This window comes from Drosophila santomea, chromosome 3R (assembly GCF_016746245.2).
Source record: "Drosophila santomea strain STO CAGO 1482 chromosome 3R, Prin_Dsan_1.1, whole genome shotgun sequence".
Classification (NCBI taxonomy): Eukaryota; Metazoa; Arthropoda; class Insecta; order Diptera; family Drosophilidae; genus Drosophila; species Drosophila santomea.
This window is the reverse complement of record NC_053019.2, coordinates 25,995,082-26,013,396: the sequence shown is the minus strand read 5'-3', so window position 1 is coordinate 26,013,396 and position 18,315 is coordinate 25,995,082. Positions and strand designations below refer to the sequence as shown.

Sequence of the window (18,315 nt, the reverse complement as noted above, 5' to 3'; positions counted from 1 at the left end):
TTTAAATTTGGATGGTTTCTTTACGTTTTCATAAAAATAGAATTATTTTTCTGTGACATTTTATGCTCTATTTAACTGATTGCATTATGAAAATGCATGCTATTTCTCCTGAAATATCTCCTTTACTAAAGTATTACCTTTAACCTATATAAAATGTATGAAAAATGCATGCAAACTAAAAATGGTATGGTGTAAGTTTCTATAGCCCAAAAAATGCGACCAATGAAAGTGTCACCAAATGAGTCAGTAAAGCATAATACCCGCCGCAAAGTAAGCAAAGCGACAGTAACAATTACAGAACGAAGACATTTCGATGCCGGACTTTTCACTTTCATTCTACGGCATTGCGGACAGAAAGTTTAATCAGCCATCGAAGCGGGGAAAATGGTCAAAAGTATTATGGCATACCCGTATAAATATATACATATGTGTACAAGTGTTTATAAATGCGAAGCTACTTTGTTTGGCTCGTTTGCTTAAGCAGCTTTGGTTAAGTAGCCGATGGCAGGCGACGTGATAAAATTTTAGAAAACCGCCAATTTGATCAAATTAAGGCCATTACAGTTTTGTTGCTGTCCAGCGATTACAAGACCCTCCTCCTTCTTCACCGCCCCTTATTTTTATTCGCCGTTGCCGGGCTTAGAAAGTTTTGTATTTCTTTTGGCGTTTTTTTTTTCTCGATGCTTGTACGCGTAATTAAGTTTTTGATTTAATGGTCTTTGACAATATTCCATCCCATCCCCGCCAGCCATTCCTGCTGCTCGCCCTGCTCCTGGCGCTGGCCAGCTGTGAACAGCGTCCGCTGGTCTTCACCAACTGGCCACCGAAGAGCTCCAAGCAGCTGAGTCGTCCCGCCATTGGAGCTGGTGGTCCTGGATCCGCCGGAGCGCCAGGCAAGCCGCGCACTCTGGTCGTCCAAATCCGCAGCGACCAGCCGGTGCCGTTGGTGCTGAAGGGTCGTCCTGGTCATGGGGCGCACACCCATGCCGCCCATCTGGCCCATCCGCATTCCGTGCATCCTGGCCACGTCCTGTCGCACGCCCATTCACATGCCCATCTGCACTCGCATCCGCTGATCCATCTGCCACAGCATCAGTACCAGCATCAGCACCTGCGCGGACCACCGCGTCCAATGAAACTGAGTGGACCCTCGCCCGTCTACCTGAAACCAGCTGGATCACTACGGAAGCCACTCAAGATCAAACTGAACAATGTGAAGCCCAAGGCGAAACCCACATTCGGATACGACAAGCCCTTCAAGTATGAGAAGCCCACTGCTGTGAGCTACAGCGAGCTGCAGAATCTGCCGGTAAGTTCGATCCATGAGTAATCCCAAAGTGGAAATCCAAGTGATTTCCTGCTCTTTAAGAATCCTAATTCTGCACATTTTACATGCTCCCAACACCTCTGAACATATAACATATCTCCAATCATGCCGCATCCCCCACAGCTGGACACGCACAACAACTTCAACACCGAGCACTTTGCACCCATTTACACGGTACCCGCACCGAACCTGGCCGACAATCACCTGGATGTGGAGGAGGGTCATCTTGACACCTCTTACCTGTACAAACCTCCCTCCCAGATCCAGACCCCATCCTCCTCAGCCCGTCCCCAGACATATTTGCCACCAAAGTACAGTGTGCACGAGGACGAGTCCAATGACCAAACCATTCGCGATCCCATTTCGGGTTCGCAGAAACTCTTTGCCCCAGATCCGGATCCCTCGCTGCCCACCACCAAGATTCGCCCCTCCACCGAATCGTTCAACACGCCTAGCAACAACAAACCACTGCCCGCCGATGTCCAGAGCAACCAACTGCCCGCCCAGCCATTGGTTCAGATTTTGGGAGCCCAGACGGCAGCCCAAACGGCACCGGAGATCTATCCCATTCAGTATGCCCAGCCGGCGGTACAGTCCCAGTCCTTTATTGCCGCCATCCCAGCTGCCCACATACCCATCTACAATCCCACCTACCTGGTGACGCAGTCCAACCAACTGTACTCGGCCCACAAGCAGCAACTCTTCAAGCCCAGCTCGGAACCGGTGGTGGAAGCGGGCTACGTCAACGCCGATCTCACCCAGGAGGTGGCCAGCAACGGACAGATACTGCAGGCAGCCAAGGATCCACATCACAACATCCATCCCGTGCTTGATGCGGCGCCACAATATGCTGCTCTTATTGCTGCTCCGGCTCTGGGTGATCCCAATGAGGGTGCCTACGAGACGGCCTCGTTCCACTTGCCCAATGTGGCGTCGGCGGTGACTGCCTCCGTTCCGGAAGGCGGCTTCGTGGTTTCCAACTTCTATGGCCATGCCCACGACTCGTCCCAATTGCTACAGGCGTACGCGGAGGAGGAGGCACGTCGCCAGCAACTGGAAACAGAGCAAGCCGCCATTGAGCTGCAGAAGCAGCAGCAGTTGCATCTGGAGGAGCTAAAGGCACAGGCCCAGGAGCAGCAGCAACAACATCAGTTGCATCTGGAGGAGCTGAGAGCTCAGGCACAGTACCAGCAGCAGCAACAGCAGCAGTTCGAGGAGCTGCAGGCCCAGGCACAGGAGCAACACTTGCAGCAGCAACACCAGCAGCATCAGCTGCAGCTGTTGCAGCTGCAGCAGCAACAACAGCAGTTGCAGCAGCCAGTGCAGCACCATCCGCCGCAGCAGGTGCAACACCAGCAGCAACAGGTGGCTCAGGATCCTGCAGCAAGTGCCTTCGAGGAGCACCAGCGATTGGTGCAGCAGCAACTCGGCGCCAACACGCCACTTCGCATCTTTGTGCCCGACGAGGAAGCAGCCGAATCGGTGGGTAAAATCTAACCAGAGATCCTTTCGTATGACTACAATTTGAGACTTTTTCCTTGTAGCGACTGCAAAAGAGGTCGGATGATCTGAAAAAGGGCACGGTGGAGGATGTGCCCAGTGTGGGTCGAAACGACGACGAGGACAGCGAGGAGTCAGCCAAAGATTTGTTCGAGGTATCCACCTCCGTCGAAGTGGCCGGCGAGCATCTCACGGCCAGCAGTAATTAGTTAAGGCACATTTAGTCTTCGACGCTGTTCAAAAATATTTATTTACACACTCATTTGTAAAAACGCATTCATGTAGCGAGCAGTCGGTAGTTAATAAAAATAACCATTAATTTATTCAAATATTCGTTAACGTACTTTTTGAATGTCGATACGTTTTATGTTATCGATATCATTATACACTGTGATTATGGGGGTATAAAAATACTTCTGCACTCTGGTCACACTCAAGACAAGTAAAAACACATTTTACCAAAAACATTGTTGTGATCGCACATTTTCCGTGATTTCCCTAAGAAATATAGCCTAAAATACAAGATGATTATTCCGATCCGTTGTTTCACCTGCGGCAAGGTCATTGGCAACAAGTGGGAGTCGTATTTGGGTCTCTTGCAAGCGGAATACACCGAAGGGTAAGTCACGCGGGAAAATGTTTTTCCACACGGCATTTCATCATATTAATATATATTATATCTCCCTATCCATTTCTAGAGATGCCCTGGATGCTTTGGGTCTGAAGAGGTACTGCTGCCGTCGCATGCTCCTGGGCCACGTGGATCTCATCGAGAAATTGCTCAATTATGCACCTCTTGAGAAGTGAGCGGTACAACAGAAACAATCCAAAATGGACTTGGGAATAAAAACTCTAGATTTTATTGTAAAATTACAAATTAAAGCTTGATCGATAGCCCTAGAAGTTATGTATTAGCCCAAGCTGATTGCCCCTCACATCTTGTCCATGAACCAGGGCTGTCCGTTGTTCTCGCGACGCTTAGTGAGGATCTCGCATCCGGTTTCGTTGACCAGCAGTGTCTGCTCAAACTGGGCGGAGAACAGACCATCGGCGGTCACTGCAGTCCAGTCATCTGGCCAGGTTTCAGCCTTCTGGACACCAACGGAGATCATGGGCTCAATGGTGAAGCAGTGGCCAGGGGCCATTACTCCTACGGCAGAGTTTTCTGCAAAGCAAGAGCTTTAATAACATGCAAGATATTTTTGTGAGCTCGTAAATTTACTGGCGTAGTGAGGCACATTGGGAGCTGTGTGGAAAACACGGTGAATACCATGACCGCAATAGCTGCGCACCACGCTGAAACCATGTGGTGCCACATACTTTTGGATCACGTTGCCAATATCGCGATACTTTTCACCCGGACGCACAAACTCAATGGCCTTGCTGAGCGCCTCGTGGGTGACCTGCACCAGTTTCTTGTGCTTCTCCGAGACATTGCCCACGAAGAAGGTCTCGTTGAGATCGCCATGGAAACCGCGATGATAGACGGTCACATCGATGTTACAGAGATCTCCATCCTGTAGAGGACGCTGATCGGGGATGCCGTGGCAAATCACCTCGTTGACCGACGTGCAACAGGACTTGGGGAAATTGTAGTAGTTCAGGGGCGACGGATAGCACTCCCGCTCGATGGCGGCCTCGTGGACCAAACGATCCAATTCGTCGGTGGTGATGCCCACCTCCACGGCTTTGGCTCCCTCATCCAGGCACTCTCGTCCCAATCTGCCGGCCACTCTCATGCCCTCGATCTCCTCGTCGTCCAGCACCTTAATCTTGGTACCCCGGAGTGCTTCCTCGGAGAGGGAACGACCAGCTGGATGATCGGCGTAATCCGGACGCTGTATGGCTTTCGGCACTGTCCGCTTGGGAGTCTGTGGGAACGGGCGCAGCTTGCCGGTGAATCGGAACTGCGGCCACGGGTTGTAGGCTCCATCCTGTTCGGCAGAGTTCGAGCCACCAGCTGAGTGAAGAGCATTACATAGTCAGCAATCCAATCCAACTCATTGAGAACGAAGACTTTCTAAAACTGACCTGCTAAAGCATGAATAGCCTTGTGCTCCTTCCAGAATCCTTTGAAGCACGGCTGCGAGCAGAAGAATGAGCCCTTAATGCCCAACTTCAGGCAGGTGGGACACTGTAGGGTCGCATCCTTGCCGCAGTTGGTGGTCTCGCACTTTTGAGTCATTCTAATTGAACAAATAATGTAAGAAAAATTTTCGTGCCTGTTAAAAATAGTTTGACACAGCGTGACCGCACAGATACCGATAGAAAATACCTCACAGCCTTAAAATAAATACCTTTTTATAGCATTACAATTTTTATACAATGACAATAAGCAATACGCCTATTGAGCAAATCATTACTATTTTGCTCCGAAAAAAATCGAAATGCTTTAGGTTTGATATTTTAAAATGGTTTGTTATTAAACGTTATTAAAAAGATGATATCTTAAAAATACTAAATTCAATATTTGACAGTGGCGGTACATCGATATGCGATGTTGTCCAGCCTTCGATAGTTTGGGACCAGTTATATTCTTATCGATACGCTTGTGCCAGGGCTGTTAATTGCCGGCTGTAACGGTTTTTAGTTTAAAATGAATATTCCTTGATAACCATTTTTAAGAGTATTTAAACATTTTAAAGGTTACTATTATGTTTGATATTTAATTAATAATATTTTGATTAGGATTAGGTTACATAAGTTGAGTATATATGGACTTTTTCCACCAACATTACAACCTCTTTCGTAATTTTGGAAATGAAAAAATAAGATTTGAAAGTTCTTCGCGCAGATCTTTGATCTGGCTAAGGGACACTGGCCCCATGAATTCGTTGCCTTTGTTTTCGCCCGTCGGGGCGGCAGTTCAAACGCAGCCGCCTGTTGGGCACTTTTCCGCAGTTGTTCTCGGCGCATGCTCTTGGTGGGAACAGTTTGCGTTTGGGCTCACTTTATCTGTCTGCTCTGTTTATGTTCTCAAATCGCGAGCAACTTCGGTCGTGAACGGACGTGCTTTCGCTGTAAATTCGGAATCGGTGTCGCGAAACAAAAGAATATTGGCAACAAACTTGTTTGAATCAAATGGCCAAACGCAAATATCCGCAAAGGGCATAAGGATAAATTGATTGGACAGTGAAGTGAGTGAGTGTCTGGTTTCGTATTGGTTTGGCAAAAAAACAAAAAAAAAAAACCCAATTATGTTTCTACCTGCAAGGGTTGCTGAGATTTTGGCAGAGTTTCGCATCATTTCCGAGCAACTTAACTAACTCAACAAGTGAATTCAAGGGTTTTTGCAACTCTAATCACTGATTTTGTGCTCGTGATCTTCGTACTCGATTGAAATTCGATTACGATCGTTTTGTGTGTGCATTTAAATAAGCGTTATCAGTGTCTGCCCTGATCTTTGGTTTTGCGTTGAATATGATTATTATTATTCATTATTCATTTCTCTGGTTTCCCGCGGCCAACGACAATAAGTTAAGTAAACACGCTGTTTTGGTTGAGGATGCTGTTGCTGATGTCGTTTGATGTTGCTGCTGTGCATGTAGCTGCTGCATGTGTTGCTGCTGTTTCTGTTGGTGCTGCTTGTGTTGCTGTTGCTGTTTCCATAGCTATTGCTGTTGCTGCTGTCACATGTGTTGCTAGTGTCTCTAGTGCTGCTGCTGTTTCCAAAGCGGCTGTTGATGTCAATGTTGCTGCTGCTGTTGCTGCTGTCTCGTATGTTGCTGCAACTTCCATAGCTATTTGCTGTCTCATGTGTTGCTGCTGCTTTTAAAGATGCTGCTGCTGCTTTCTTTGTTGCTGCCGCTGCTTCTTTTGTTGCTGCTGCTGTTAGTTGAAGCGCCGCATTCGAATGGCTATAAATAAAAAACGGCACGCGGTGTGAGCAGCAGTGAGATTCCCCCCGCGCGGCTCCACCGTGTTTTTCAGCACCACCAGCATCGCTCGATTATTATTTGTGGGTGTTCTGCGTTTTACGCGACCACACACGCACACACAAACACACACACACACTACTATCTTCGCCGTGCGGTTTCCACTTTTCCGCTTTTCATGCCGTTGTTAAGTCGCAGCGCATATCTCGTCAATTGGCAATCTAAAGGCCGCCGGCATAATTAAAATAGAATCATTTCTGATTTCGCTTTGTGTCGCACAGACATGTGTGTCTTGTTTTGTTTTTTCTTGTTTTTTAATATTTTTTTCTGTTTGCAATACGGAACAATTGCGAAAGTCAAGGTGGCCGCGAAATAGAAGGGAATTCCTATCCGATGGCAACGAACTCGATCTCTGCGCACCCAACTCATCTTGTCTGGCCTTTTATTGATTTACTTTTTATTTCCACCGCAGTCTGCTCCTTTTTTACGTTTCCTTTTGTTTTGACCAACGATCCTCGATCTTCGGCGGCAATTAAAGGTTGGCCCAAAGGGTTCAGCAAGGCAGGCATTAGCCTTAATTGGCTTTGGTTGCATTTGCTGCCTCGTCTTCGAAACTTTTTCATATGCTGCGCACTTTGTTTGTTTGCCTGCTGAATGGCGGCTGATGGAAATTTATGCGTTGAGAGAGGTGGAAGAAAATGAAATGGAAAATATGGAATTTTTGAGTTGAGTTTGAAGGAGGGGAGCTTTGGGGGTGGTGGGGTATTACACCTAGCACTTCCGGTTGCCAGAATATCGACTTCCGGTGGCGCAGAATTGTCAGCGGGGGGGAAATGCTTTGGCACAAAAGACGCATATTGATATTGTTGCCCAGGCTGCTTACGCTCCAATAAGCACCCATACACCCACACCCACACACACACTCACAAATAGACTGACGTACAGAGGGACAGGTCCTTAGTCGTTCGTCCTTCGTCCTTGGGAGCCAGAAAACGCATTTCATTTTTGCTCCAGTGAGTTGGCCCTTGTCTGGCAAACGTTTTGTGGCAACTTGGCCATTAAGCATTTCGTGTTTAAGCAGCAGGATCTGTCCCTTCTTCCCACGCAGGACGAAGGACGAAGGACCAACAGGACAGTACAGCAAGGAATAAAAATTGCCCGCGTATGCATTTCTTAACAACATTTCTGCACCACCCTCTCGTCACCACCCCCCCTTCCCCAGCGACAACATTTCATTTCATATTTTGTGGAAGCAGCGCTTTAAATAGAATTCATTTGGATTCCCTTTCCCAGGACGCCTCGTCCACTTCCTTTAGCCTTTGTCAGCCCCCCCGGTTTCCGCATCCCACATTCCCAATTCCCGCATCCCTCATCCTTCATCCTCGTGGAATACGCACTTCAGACTGATAGCGCGTGCTTAACAAATTTCTGCTGTATTTTTCGGTTCTTGTTCTCCACTTTATTATTTTCCGTCTACCTTTTTTTTTTTTTTGCTTTTTTTGCCATGGCAATGGGGAATTTTTTCGCATTTTTAGCTGTCGCAGCAGGGTAAAAATTAAAAGCGAATTAAGTTCGAGGAGTGGTGGATGTATCTAAAAGGTGGACAGCCAAAGATAACTGCACTTGACGCCGGATAGACCACAGGCATTATTAAACCCCAAATTTACCTGCCAACCCGGCGGGGTGGCAAATCTGCAAAAGAGATTTGACTTATTTTATGGATATTGCGAAGTATTCTGTATCTGCTACAGCAGCCTTGAATTGGGGGCTTTTCGGAAAGGGTCTTCAGTCCACAGAAAAAAAAAATGTATAAAATATAAATATTGGACTTTATATTTATTTCATACTTCAATGAGGGATTACTCAATGTTATTCACTCTTAAGTAGCGCTTTAACGCTTTAAAAACTCAAAAAGTTGCTAGTTTTTAATATATTAAAAAGGTGTTTAGTAGGTTCGCTGATTTCTGACAGTGTAAGTCGCCAGGAAGTACAAATATTTTTCCGTATGTAGGCCCAACAGCTGACACCATCCTGCTAACAAGCACCCGTGGCATCCACGTCCTCCTCCAAGTCCTCGAGAGCAGCAGCAGGACCCCTTCCATGGAGAGTGTCACCCCAAGCTACATCTTCTGTATTTTTACTTCATCTTTTGCCACGCCACTTTCATCCTGCCCCCACCAGAAGCACTTGGTTTCTTCCCAATTTCGGTTGCTATAAAGCAAAGTTAATGATATGTCGCAAGTGCTTGTTTGTCTGGGTGACTGGGGATGAGTGTGGGTGGCTCCACTTCCAGTTGGCTGAATGCTGTCATTCCTGCGGCCCCCATTCCATGTGTAATTAATTAAAGACTAAGCAGATTTTATATTTCACTTACTTGCTTGAGCGCTATTTATGTGAATTCCTACTATACACTATGTCGTAGTTCAATGTCTGCAAGTTAGGCTAATTGGGTAGTTTAGTAGTATAACGAGAAATCTTGAGGCAATCTAAAGAGGCAAGCATATCTTTTAGATTTCCCTCGATGCAAAGCTCTTTATTGAGCTCTCAATGGCTTCGAATGCCTTGGCCGTGGTTTCGCCACTTTGTACTTGGCCGAAGCCCAACTTGGCCCACAAACTTTTCACTTGCCGTCAGTTTTGTCGGATCGTTTTCACTTGCACGCATTTACAAGCAAGAAGTTAAGTCCTCAGTTTTGCCCAACGGGGGGCATTTCCTCACTGAAAATTTGTTCGCCCACTCGCCCTTTTTTATTTGCCAAATTAAAAGGATTTCACTCGCTTTTCATATTTGCATGGAGGCGGCGGGTGCTGTTTTACGTTTTACGTTTTTATTCTTTTCATATTTTATCGCCGACCTGGCTGGCCTCGTATCCCATTGCCAACCATTTTCCCACGCAATCACCATAAAAAGAAATCTTTGCCGCCATATTTCTGCAGGATACCTCGGCTCCTCTCTCCATTTCTTTCCGGCAATTGTTATTCATGACCCGAAACAACAGCAGGGTGGCTGCAGGCTGCACGGATGATGATGAAATGAGTTTGGATGCCAAGGTGCGGCGCATCCCAGTGCGCCAATGGACCGTGTTGGGCACTGATTCCCCTGGCCACACAACGCTCGTCATTCGTCGTTGTTAGTATTAATTATTTCTTAACTTTAGTGCCGTGTCCGTGCTGGCCAGGTTTATAAATAAAACGCAGGTTCTTCACGGCATCCAGTTCTTCCTGCTCCTGATCATGCCCCTGCTCTTGCGACCACTGGTTATTTGCATCGTCCTTCGTCCTGTTTCTTTTTCTGTTGCAGATTATGACCCCAAAAGTGGGTGGCTGGCTGGCTAGCTGCCTATCTGTCTGCGGGGTATTTTATGGCTGAACTTTATTTACATTCACATGCCGAGCTGCTAAATAATCAGGACTCGACTCGACCCGGCCCACCCACTCATTTCGTTTGTGCTGTGCTGCAGGATACAGCAGCCAGAAGCCAGGAGCGAGGAGCCAGGACCCACTGGCTAGGATATACGGATGTACCACCCACCGGGTTGGGTGGGTTTTCGGCCATGGCCTGACCCGGCGTACAAGGGCCACAGGTGCCAGGCAGCCAAGTTTAATTATTTGCCGTTGGCTTTGGATTCGTTCTGGTTCTGGTTCTGGTCCTGCCCTCGGGGTCCTGCTCATCCTCCTCCCGGTGTCCTGGCCTCTGGCCTGCTATCCGATCCCATTCCATTCCATCCCATCCCATCTGGCTGTCTGTTTGTTTGCCTGTTTGTTGTTAGTTCAGTCGCCTCGCTGCATTTTGCGCTTGTGAAGCATTTTAAATCGCATAAAAGTCGGCCGCAGCAGCAGTAGTAGTAGTAGCAGAAGGATCCTCCGAGGCCCCTCTTGCTGACCCCCGATTCATTATACCATTTCGACTGGGCCAGCCTTTGCGTCGGTAATTGAAATTAAGTTGTTGCCAAATTGAGGCTCGGAGTCCCCGCTGCTCCACCCACTTGTTAGCCAAGTCGTGCCCTGCATTTCGATGTCCTTGAGTGCTGCGAAAATGGTTCAGAAATGCGAAAAGTCGCAAAGTGCTTTGGCAGTGCGCTAAACAACTAACAGTCATGCTGAATGCTTCTTTAAAAAATTCATTCGATAGCCATTTCAATTCATATCTTTTGCCGCATAGCTTGCAACTGCAAATGTCAAATGTCAACTGTCAAACGGAGCAAATCAAAATTAGGCAAACAAAGAGCTGCCGCAGCGAGTGCTGTCAGGATTTGCTCTTGTATAACACTTAAAAGGAAGTCTTCGAGGGTGGGCGTAAGTTGGCTGGTGGTGGTGATTCTCCGTCTAGTGCTGCTCCAAATCAGAGACTGAGAATCGGAACCGCCCCGGCTGGAAAACAAGGATTCCCCAGCCACTTGACGCTTGTCATTGTCAGCTCTTGTAGTTGGAAAGTTGCGAGCACTTGACAAGCCTGATTGATGGCCTCGTTGCGAGGAGCAAGTATGCCAGGATGCCAGAATGCCAGAATGCCAGGATATCTGGATATATCTGCTGGCTGGCACTCTTATCGCATCTAATTAAACTAAAAGTAGATGGTGTGTGCCATTTGAAAATGACATCTTACAGCTTTTAAATGCCAATATCGAGGGGGCTCAAAGAGCACTTTTAAGAATAGACAGAACACTTATTTGCCTGCCAGCTATTACGTAGTAAAATTGACATTTGTTTACGCTGACGAATTGACCTAGAACCTCTGATAAGGAATGCACCTCCCAAAATCCATGTGGGTGCGATAAGAGCGGAGGAGGAAGTTCATGGGGAGCAGCATGAGAGAATGATGAGGTCCGCACAAATTCCATAATGAGCAAAGTGGCTGGAAAATGGCAAAGTGGAAGGCGCTTTCACTTTAGCCAATTAACATACTTTTCAACGATTTTCAATTTGCTGCCAGAGACGTGGCAACAAAGGCAACAAACCCAACAAAAAATTGCCAAGAAGGACGTACATTTCAAGTTAACTTTTCTTCCCCCCCCCTCCTATGCTTATTTAGTTTGGAATTTATCAATTGAATTTTTAATTTCGCTTAAATGAGATGGCGGCAACGAGAATGGCGCCGTCATCATCATTCTCGTCCCTGCCGTTGGTCCCATGCGGCGTATACGTAATTATGCGAACGTGGATTATGAAAATGGCTGCTTCGGGACTTTCCTACTTCCCCCTTTCCCCTTTTCCCCTTCGGATTTCCGTGCAGAAATAGCTCCTGCTGCTGCTTCTTGGTTGGGTGAAATTAAACGAAATGAAATTAAGAAAATATGTTGCACTCCTTTTGCCTCGCTTCGCAACTGTTTTGCTTGGCTGCAAAAACTTTCGGTCCAAGGTTTCGTCCGTGGAATTGTCTGTGTGGTGTTTGCCTTTATTTGCTAGTTGCCACCACCACCACCGCCACTAGCACCACAACCACCATCATAACCACCACCACCACACAAAAGGCAACTTAATTTGCCATAAAAAGCCAGGCGAGTCCTTGATTTGTTTTGTTTGTGCGGGGGCCGGAAATGAAATGATTTAATGAAATTGCCACAATTGCTGGGAAAATCAGTAGCAGCAGCAGGAAAGCAGTCTGATGACAATGGTTTTGGCCAAACATTCAAGTTAATTGAAAAGGTTTTGTGAATTGCTCGGGCTTTTTGGGGGCTAAGCGATTTTTAATTACCTGTTATTGTGCATCGCAGTAAAGGTGCCTGCCTCTCACAATTTCGCCTGTAAATTAATTGAGTGCTAAGTTGAGGAGCGGAGCGGAGCAAGTGCCTCCTACCTGTTCTGGTTTTACGGCTTTACTGCCTGACCCATTGCCGTCCAAAGTCGACTTCCTTCACTCCCCCTAGTTTTGCGCCCATCTGTTGGGTTTTACACCTCCTTTGTTCAGCTACCCGAGTTTTATGATCGCCCAAGGCGCAGATGTTGGTTGCATACCATACTCCTATGTATGTATATACTTATCTGTGTGTATTGCCTTCAGATACATACATATGTATGTAAATAAGTCAGACACCGGGTGTGCACAGATTGAGATTATCTGCCGGATACATATTTTGTCTAACATACGAGTAAACCCATATTGATGAGGGCCAAACTCTGTGTGTTTGCCTCTGTCTCTCGCATCGATTGCATTGGATGCCTCATTTTGGAATTAGCAACTGCATCCGTGAGGTTGACATTTCCCATCCAGAGCTCGCATTCAAATTGCAAATGAAAGCCGGCTTGCCAGCAAGATAACCACCCGATTGGGAATGCATAAGTAAATTGCTTTCCGCAGTCGAATGGTAATGTTACTACTGCCGATTTCGATCTGCATTTTACCAGTTTAATCCCCAGCACATTTCACCATTGTATTTACCCATCAATGTGTGTGAAAGTGCGGCGTTTATTTCCGCCAAACAAAACAAAAAAAAAATCACAATGATTTCAGGGCCGTGAAAAAACAAAATCCAGGAGCTTATCGGCCGAAAGTGTGGGTCAATTCGAATGCGACAAAGGGTTATCATCGGTTAACGGGCGCTTGGAACCTATATACTATATGGCAGCCAAAAAGAGGGGAGTTAAACATATGCTTCACACATTCGATTATAAAGTGTTATAGTCACGCCTATTTTTAAAGTTCTGTACAACAATTAAAGTATATATTACCAGACCGTATATTCATAACAGTTTGCTTACACAGGGTCGAGCTGTTCAGGGTTTGCTTATAAAAATATAAATAAATAGGGAAATCAAAGCCTTACTTTTCGCACAAAAATCTTCTTCTACCACTATGGGATCGAAAAAACAGATTATAGATTGCAAAAAGCGTAATATAACCAAGTAATTCTCGGAACAAAGGGTTATCAGTGGGTTTAAACAGCCAGGAGCGTAAACAAAATAATAGTGAAAAGTTCCACAAAGTCTGGCGCAAACCTGAATGAAACCGCCTCCAACACATTTAACAAACTAATCGGTGTTTTTACGCTTTTGTTTAACTATTTCCATTGCAGGCCCGGCACGTGCTAATCGAAAATGCAGAAATTATACTAAGAGCAGATAGGTAGGCACATCTGAGTCCAAACGTGGTCAGTGGTCACGAAACGAGGAAAGAGCTCAAAACCAAAAAAACAACAATCTACAATCACAAACAGAAGACTCCCAGAGTACACAAGTATTTGAAGCCACAGCAATGCGTCGGAGGCGTGGCACGCCCCTGGGCGTCAGCTGGACGAACTGCGTCCTGCTCCTGGCCAGCGGTCTGCTGCTGGTGCTCATTTCGGTGCACGCCAAGAACCCCAGGCCGCATCGAGGACTACCTGCCCCCCCAGCTGCTCCTGCACCTGTGCCTGCATCCGTGGATCAGGTGGGGACTGAAAATGGCCACAGGCGGGAACCAACCGTCGATGGCAGTGTACTTCAACGGCTATCGGGTTCGAAAGCGACTATAGACGAGGACGACAAGGGGGATGAGGATGAGGGGCTGAAGCACCAGCACCTGGAGGAGCATCGGCAACAATTCGACGCATATCTGGGCACAATCCGCCGGCTGCGTCGTCCCTACCGCAGCAAATACACCATCGAGCAGCTGATGCGGCTGCATGTGACACCAAAGGTATCCGGAGACATTGACATGGATCCCTGCAAGGCCGGTGAGTACGGGTTAGGGTGCGCACATATCCCAGATCCCTGCTGATGCCACATTTCACTTGCCACGGGTCACGGAAGGCTTCGCATTTGCCTGTCCTTTGGCGTTGCTTCAACTCCGCCGTGAGCCAATCTCTAAGCCCCGAATCTATGTATTCCCTTATATTCCATGAAGAGAAATCGAAAATCATTAGGAACTACTTCTAAGTTGGAAAATATATAGTTACATGTATATTATAAATTGACTATCTAATAATAATATATACTATTTAAATATTAACTCATGGAGTTATAGAGCTAAAATCAGTTTTTCCTCTAAGCCAGTTAACAACTCGAATTTCTCTCAGTGCCAATCTATATGAGATTTCATCGATACCCCAGTCAAGTCGTGGCAAGACAAAAGCTTTGAAAATTGTGTTATCCAGCGAGTTTGAGTAAAAGCGAAAAGTCTTGTTAACTCGAGACGCAGACAGCTACACACACGTGGAAGTGTGTCTCATCCCCTCCCACTCGACATTATTTATGGCCACCAGCCACCTCCATTTGGCATCCATCCTCCCACAACCCCCACCACCCCAAAAACCCCTCCGGAAAAGCCCCTGTCAGCCGCTTGTTGCAGCGCTGGAAATTAAGCGCTATTGTGGCATGCTCCGTCTACTTGTGCTCATCCTGCCCTCCGATCAGCTCGATTCAATTGAATTTACCTTAGTTGGCAAAAAAAAAGCAGCAGCAAGGAAATAATAAAAAAAACCAAGGGAAAATGTAAGGAAATTGACTGCGAGAGCAATGCGAAAACGAATGCGACGCCGACATATCAATGGCTCCTAGACTCTCTCTCCTCCGCTTGTCCGGACAAGGATCCCCGTATCCGCATCCACATCCGCATCCTGGTCTGAGCTTAAGTCAGCGCTTGTGTCTGCCAGAGGCAGAAGCACCGGCTTCGATTGCAATTTGTCTGCCTCGAACTGGTAGAAGGCAAGTTTATCTGCGGGTCCATCTATAAGTATTTGCTCACATCAATTGTCAAAAAGTTGAGCACCTCCTGTGGGTGGTAACCCATCCATCCGCCATCCACCATGCACCATCCGCCATCCAGCGAGTGCCAAAAACCCAGTCAAGGACAGGCATTCCTCGTGCGGAATCCGCTCCAAACTATGCGTATATTGAACGGCAAACAACTTCCGCACTAACTATCATTGCCAAAGTGACGTCAAGTGTTTGAATATCCGTCTTTGGTTCCCTTTTTGGAAATATTAAAGGGGTTTGAATAAAATGCACTATAAGCTTATTTATAAGCAGCTTTGCCGATACTACTTCATTTCGTTTAAAACAACACAGTATTTTGTGCATTTAGTAATGCGTGCCATTTTAAAAATTGTTAATTGTACCAACCATTCTTCATTAAAAAGTATTTGCAAAATAATACATACATATATGATAAGCAGCTATTTAAAAAGTTGTAATTTTAAAGAGCATTCATATATCAGCTTGTGCAAAGTTCACATTGTTTTAAAATATAAATGATTTGTTGTTATGCCTGTACCATTATGCCTTTTATGGGCCTCCACTTCGTCCTCTCCTCTACCATTTATGAGCATTGTGGGCTGCCCCATTTGGGTAAATTACTCTCGCTGGGCTTTCGAAGGTCGATGTCTGGCGCTTTGATGGCCAGATAGGTCACATCGCCGCATAGATCACCCAATTTCGTGTGGTTCCACAACTTGCCCGCGCGATTTCACAATCAATCATCAGCGCCTCGGGGAATTTTCACCACCGTTCGCAGTCCAAAATTATTGAATTGTTTGCATTGCCGGTTGCAAAAATGGCTGGCCAAAATATTGGGTCAAATATGGAGTCGATTTGTGTTGTATGGACTGGCAACTGAAAGAATGGCTTCCTAATATATGCAAATGCACGCAGTCATCTATATATGGATTCGCTTGGAGGGGAAAAATAAACAATTTTTCTTTGGTTTCTACACGCACAAAGCGGGGTAATTGAATTTCAGAGTGGGATCACGAAGGAGGGAAGCTTGTTGTTAATCAACTTTCAATTGAAGTTGAAGCAATTTGAAACTGGGAAATTTAATTTGCCAAAAATGTGCACGAAAATCCCCCGAAGTGCACCCACACACACATACACGCATGCACACGATTTAGTTAAAGAACAAATTTGCCGGCAAGTACTCGAAAGTTAATTAAGCCCTTTGAAGCGGCAGCGCCCATAAGTAGGCAACGAAACGCAAGCGTTTACCATTGGAAATTCAGCAGCGTGTCAAAATGCACCCAACACTTTAAGGAATTTGATGCGACTGGGCGCCAATGCGTTGCATTACATTGTTCGCTGTGCTTTGTGCAGATTCGCTAATTAATTTGCATAAGCGTAGCGCACAAAAGTTCCATTAATGCGGCAATGCGACAATGGTAAAGGGGCTTAGGTGTATCAAACGACTGTGGAACTGTGGGCGAGTACGCAGAAATCAAACCGCAAATGGCATTGCAAATGGGCGGGCAAAGCACCAACATTCCGTGGAGTGCAGCCGGAGCCAAGTTGACGACAGTAATGATGACAACAGCATCACAATAACAACCGCAAAGCCAGGACGACCAAAATGTCAGTTGTCGGCGGAGGAGAAAGCGGAGGATGCGGAGGAGGAGGAGGTGCCGCGTGATGGCTTCAAGTGGCCTGGCTGATGGCGGATGGATGGCGGAGTGGAGCGAAGTGGAGTGCAGTGGGGTAGAGAGGCGCACAAAACTCAAACAACCTGCCCAAGTGACTGCAAATAATTTCCCACCACGCCACACAGCATTACACACACACATACATACCTTTCTTGTGTGGATTTTCCCTTTCACGATTCCACGATTCACACCAGAGAACTGCAGCAAGCCACCGGCACCTTAAGTGTACCCGCTAAACACCGGGAGTCTCCGCACCCGGGTGTTTGGAGACACCCTAAATTTAGCAATGACAAACACCCGGGTGTTTTGCCACCAGGGTGTTTTTTGTACTTGCACAAAAACACCCGGGTGTCTGCTGTGCAAAGAAGTTTAGGGTGGGTGACGCGCAAGCAAGAATCGGCCGCAGGTACTTTTCTGTATGCATAAAAATTGTATGGGTGGAAGCGAGACACGGTCCAAAAAATTTAGGGTGAATGGAAATACCCAAGGAAAAGGTCGTGCACATGTTTTTGCGTTTTGATGTATCTAATGTCTTAACAGAAAACAAACTTATGTATTATTAAATAATATAATATATATATTATAATATATTATATATATTATTAAATAATATTTGTACTTAATTAAGACAATTCTATTTCTATTGCTTTTTTTATCACTTTAAAAAGAAAAATTATACATACAAAATTAAATATGGGAATTAAATATTAAAAATTTTAACAAAGCAAGTAATATAAGATATAAAAAAGAAATGTCTATTTCGTGTTGGTGAAATTTCTGTAAAAAGAATGCATAAATCTACAGATTTTGGGCGTAATATATTTCGTTTTTCAGTACTTACTGTACTTTTCTTTTTCGTATGTTACCTACCACAGGCACTCGAATGTCTACCAGACACCCGGGTGTTCACCAAAACACCCGGGTGTTTACCAAAACACCCGGGTGTTTTGCCAGACACCCGGGTGTTTCCGAGAAAAAGGCACTTGCCTTTTTCTGCATGTTTGCCTTCTCTACCCTTCGTTATGAGTGGCAAGTGTGATCGGTACCCGCGACGTAGGGTGCCGCATTGATTCGGGTGCGCAGGCACCAGGGTGTTTGCAGACACCCGAATATTTTGAGCGGGTGTTTGTATGTACCCACGAAAACCGGTGTGAGTGGCACCCGCACTCAAAATTGTTGAGTGTGATCAGGGTGGCAAAAAATGCCACTCTTGCAGTTCTCTGATTCACACTCACATTGATGCAGCTGTGGCGAAATGGCAAAATGTCAGAATGGCTCGGCTGAAA

The 18,315-nt window shown here is 46.2% G+C and overlaps 4 protein-coding genes across 5 annotated transcripts in view; 3 read left to right on the top strand and 1 right to left on the bottom strand.

The window, feature by feature from the left end:
• Window positions 1–712: 712 nt before the first annotated feature.
• LOC120454316 (putative uncharacterized protein DDB_G0271606) lies at window positions 713–3,095 on the top strand. The gene is made up of 3 exons (XM_039639519.1): window positions 713–1,309; window positions 1,451–2,809; window positions 2,872–3,095. Exons 1-3 carry the CDS (start codon window positions 713–715, stop codon window positions 3,034–3,036), a joined length of 2,121 nt encoding a protein of 706 aa, XP_039495453.1. The 3' UTR covers window positions 3,037–3,095.
• Window positions 3,096–3,253: 158 nt separating this feature from the next.
• Window positions 3,254–3,734, top strand: LOC120453146 (DNA-directed RNA polymerases I, II, and III subunit RPABC5). The gene is made up of 2 exons (XM_039637702.2): window positions 3,254–3,446; window positions 3,526–3,734. The coding sequence occupies exons 1-2, from the start codon at window positions 3,352–3,354 to the stop codon at window positions 3,632–3,634; spliced, it is 204 nt and encodes a 67-aa protein (XP_039493636.1). The 5' UTR covers window positions 3,254–3,351; the 3' UTR covers window positions 3,635–3,734.
• On the bottom strand, window positions 3,665–5,099 carry LOC120453145 (methionine aminopeptidase 1). Its single transcript, XM_039637701.2, has 3 exons — window positions 4,859–5,099; window positions 4,050–4,787; window positions 3,665–3,992 (listed from the first exon to the last, which is right to left on the bottom strand). Exons 1-3 carry the CDS (start codon window positions 5,010–5,012, stop codon window positions 3,760–3,762), a joined length of 1,125 nt encoding a protein of 374 aa, XP_039493635.1. The 5' UTR covers window positions 5,013–5,099; the 3' UTR covers window positions 3,665–3,759.
• Window positions 5,100–5,797: 698 nt separating this feature from the next.
• LOC120451374 (dorsal-ventral patterning protein tolloid) overlaps window positions 5,798–18,315 on the top strand; it is a 29,008-nt gene continuing 16,490 nt past the window's right edge. Inside the window, exons 1-2 of one of the 2 annotated variants that reach the window (XM_039635025.1) lie at window positions 5,798–5,964; window positions 13,715–14,353. In XM_039635025.1, the coding sequence (XP_039490959.1) occupies window positions 13,894–14,353 (460 nt within the window). In that variant the 5' untranslated portion in view covers window positions 5,798–5,964; window positions 13,715–13,893. Of the gene's footprint in view, window positions 5,969–13,714; window positions 14,354–18,315 lie in introns of both variants that reach the window. The other variant, XM_039635024.1, reaches the window with a different exon arrangement.

Bases quoted from the DNA above. Each gene is read 5' to 3' on its own strand.
- LOC120453146 (XM_039637702.2), top strand. From the start codon at position 3,352: ATGATTATTCCGATCCGTTGTTTCACCTGCGGCAAGGTCATTGGCAAC. The intron at 3,447-3,525 runs GTAAGTCACGCG...ATCCATTTCTAG, and splicing joins CAAGCGGAATACACCGAAGG to AGATGCCCTGGATGCTTTGG.
- LOC120453145 (XM_039637701.2), bottom strand. From the start codon at position 5,012: ATGACTCAAAAGTGCGAGACCACCAACTGCGGCAAGGATGCGACCCTA. The intron at 4,788-4,858 runs GTCAGTTTTAGA...CTCTTCACTCAG, and splicing joins GGCTATTCATGCTTTAGCAG to CTGGTGGCTCGAACTCTGCC. The intron at 3,993-4,049 runs GTAAATTTACGA...CTTGCTTTGCAG, and splicing joins CAATGTGCCTCACTACGCCA to AAAACTCTGCCGTAGGAGTA.
- LOC120454316 (XM_039639519.1), top strand. From the start codon at position 713: ATGGTCTTTGACAATATTCCATCCCATCCCCGCCAGCCATTCCTGCTG. The intron at 1,310-1,450 runs GTAAGTTCGATC...CATCCCCCACAG, and splicing joins GCGAGCTGCAGAATCTGCCG to CTGGACACGCACAACAACTT. The intron at 2,810-2,871 runs GTGGGTAAAATC...TTTTCCTTGTAG, and splicing joins ACGAGGAAGCAGCCGAATCG to CGACTGCAAAAGAGGTCGGA.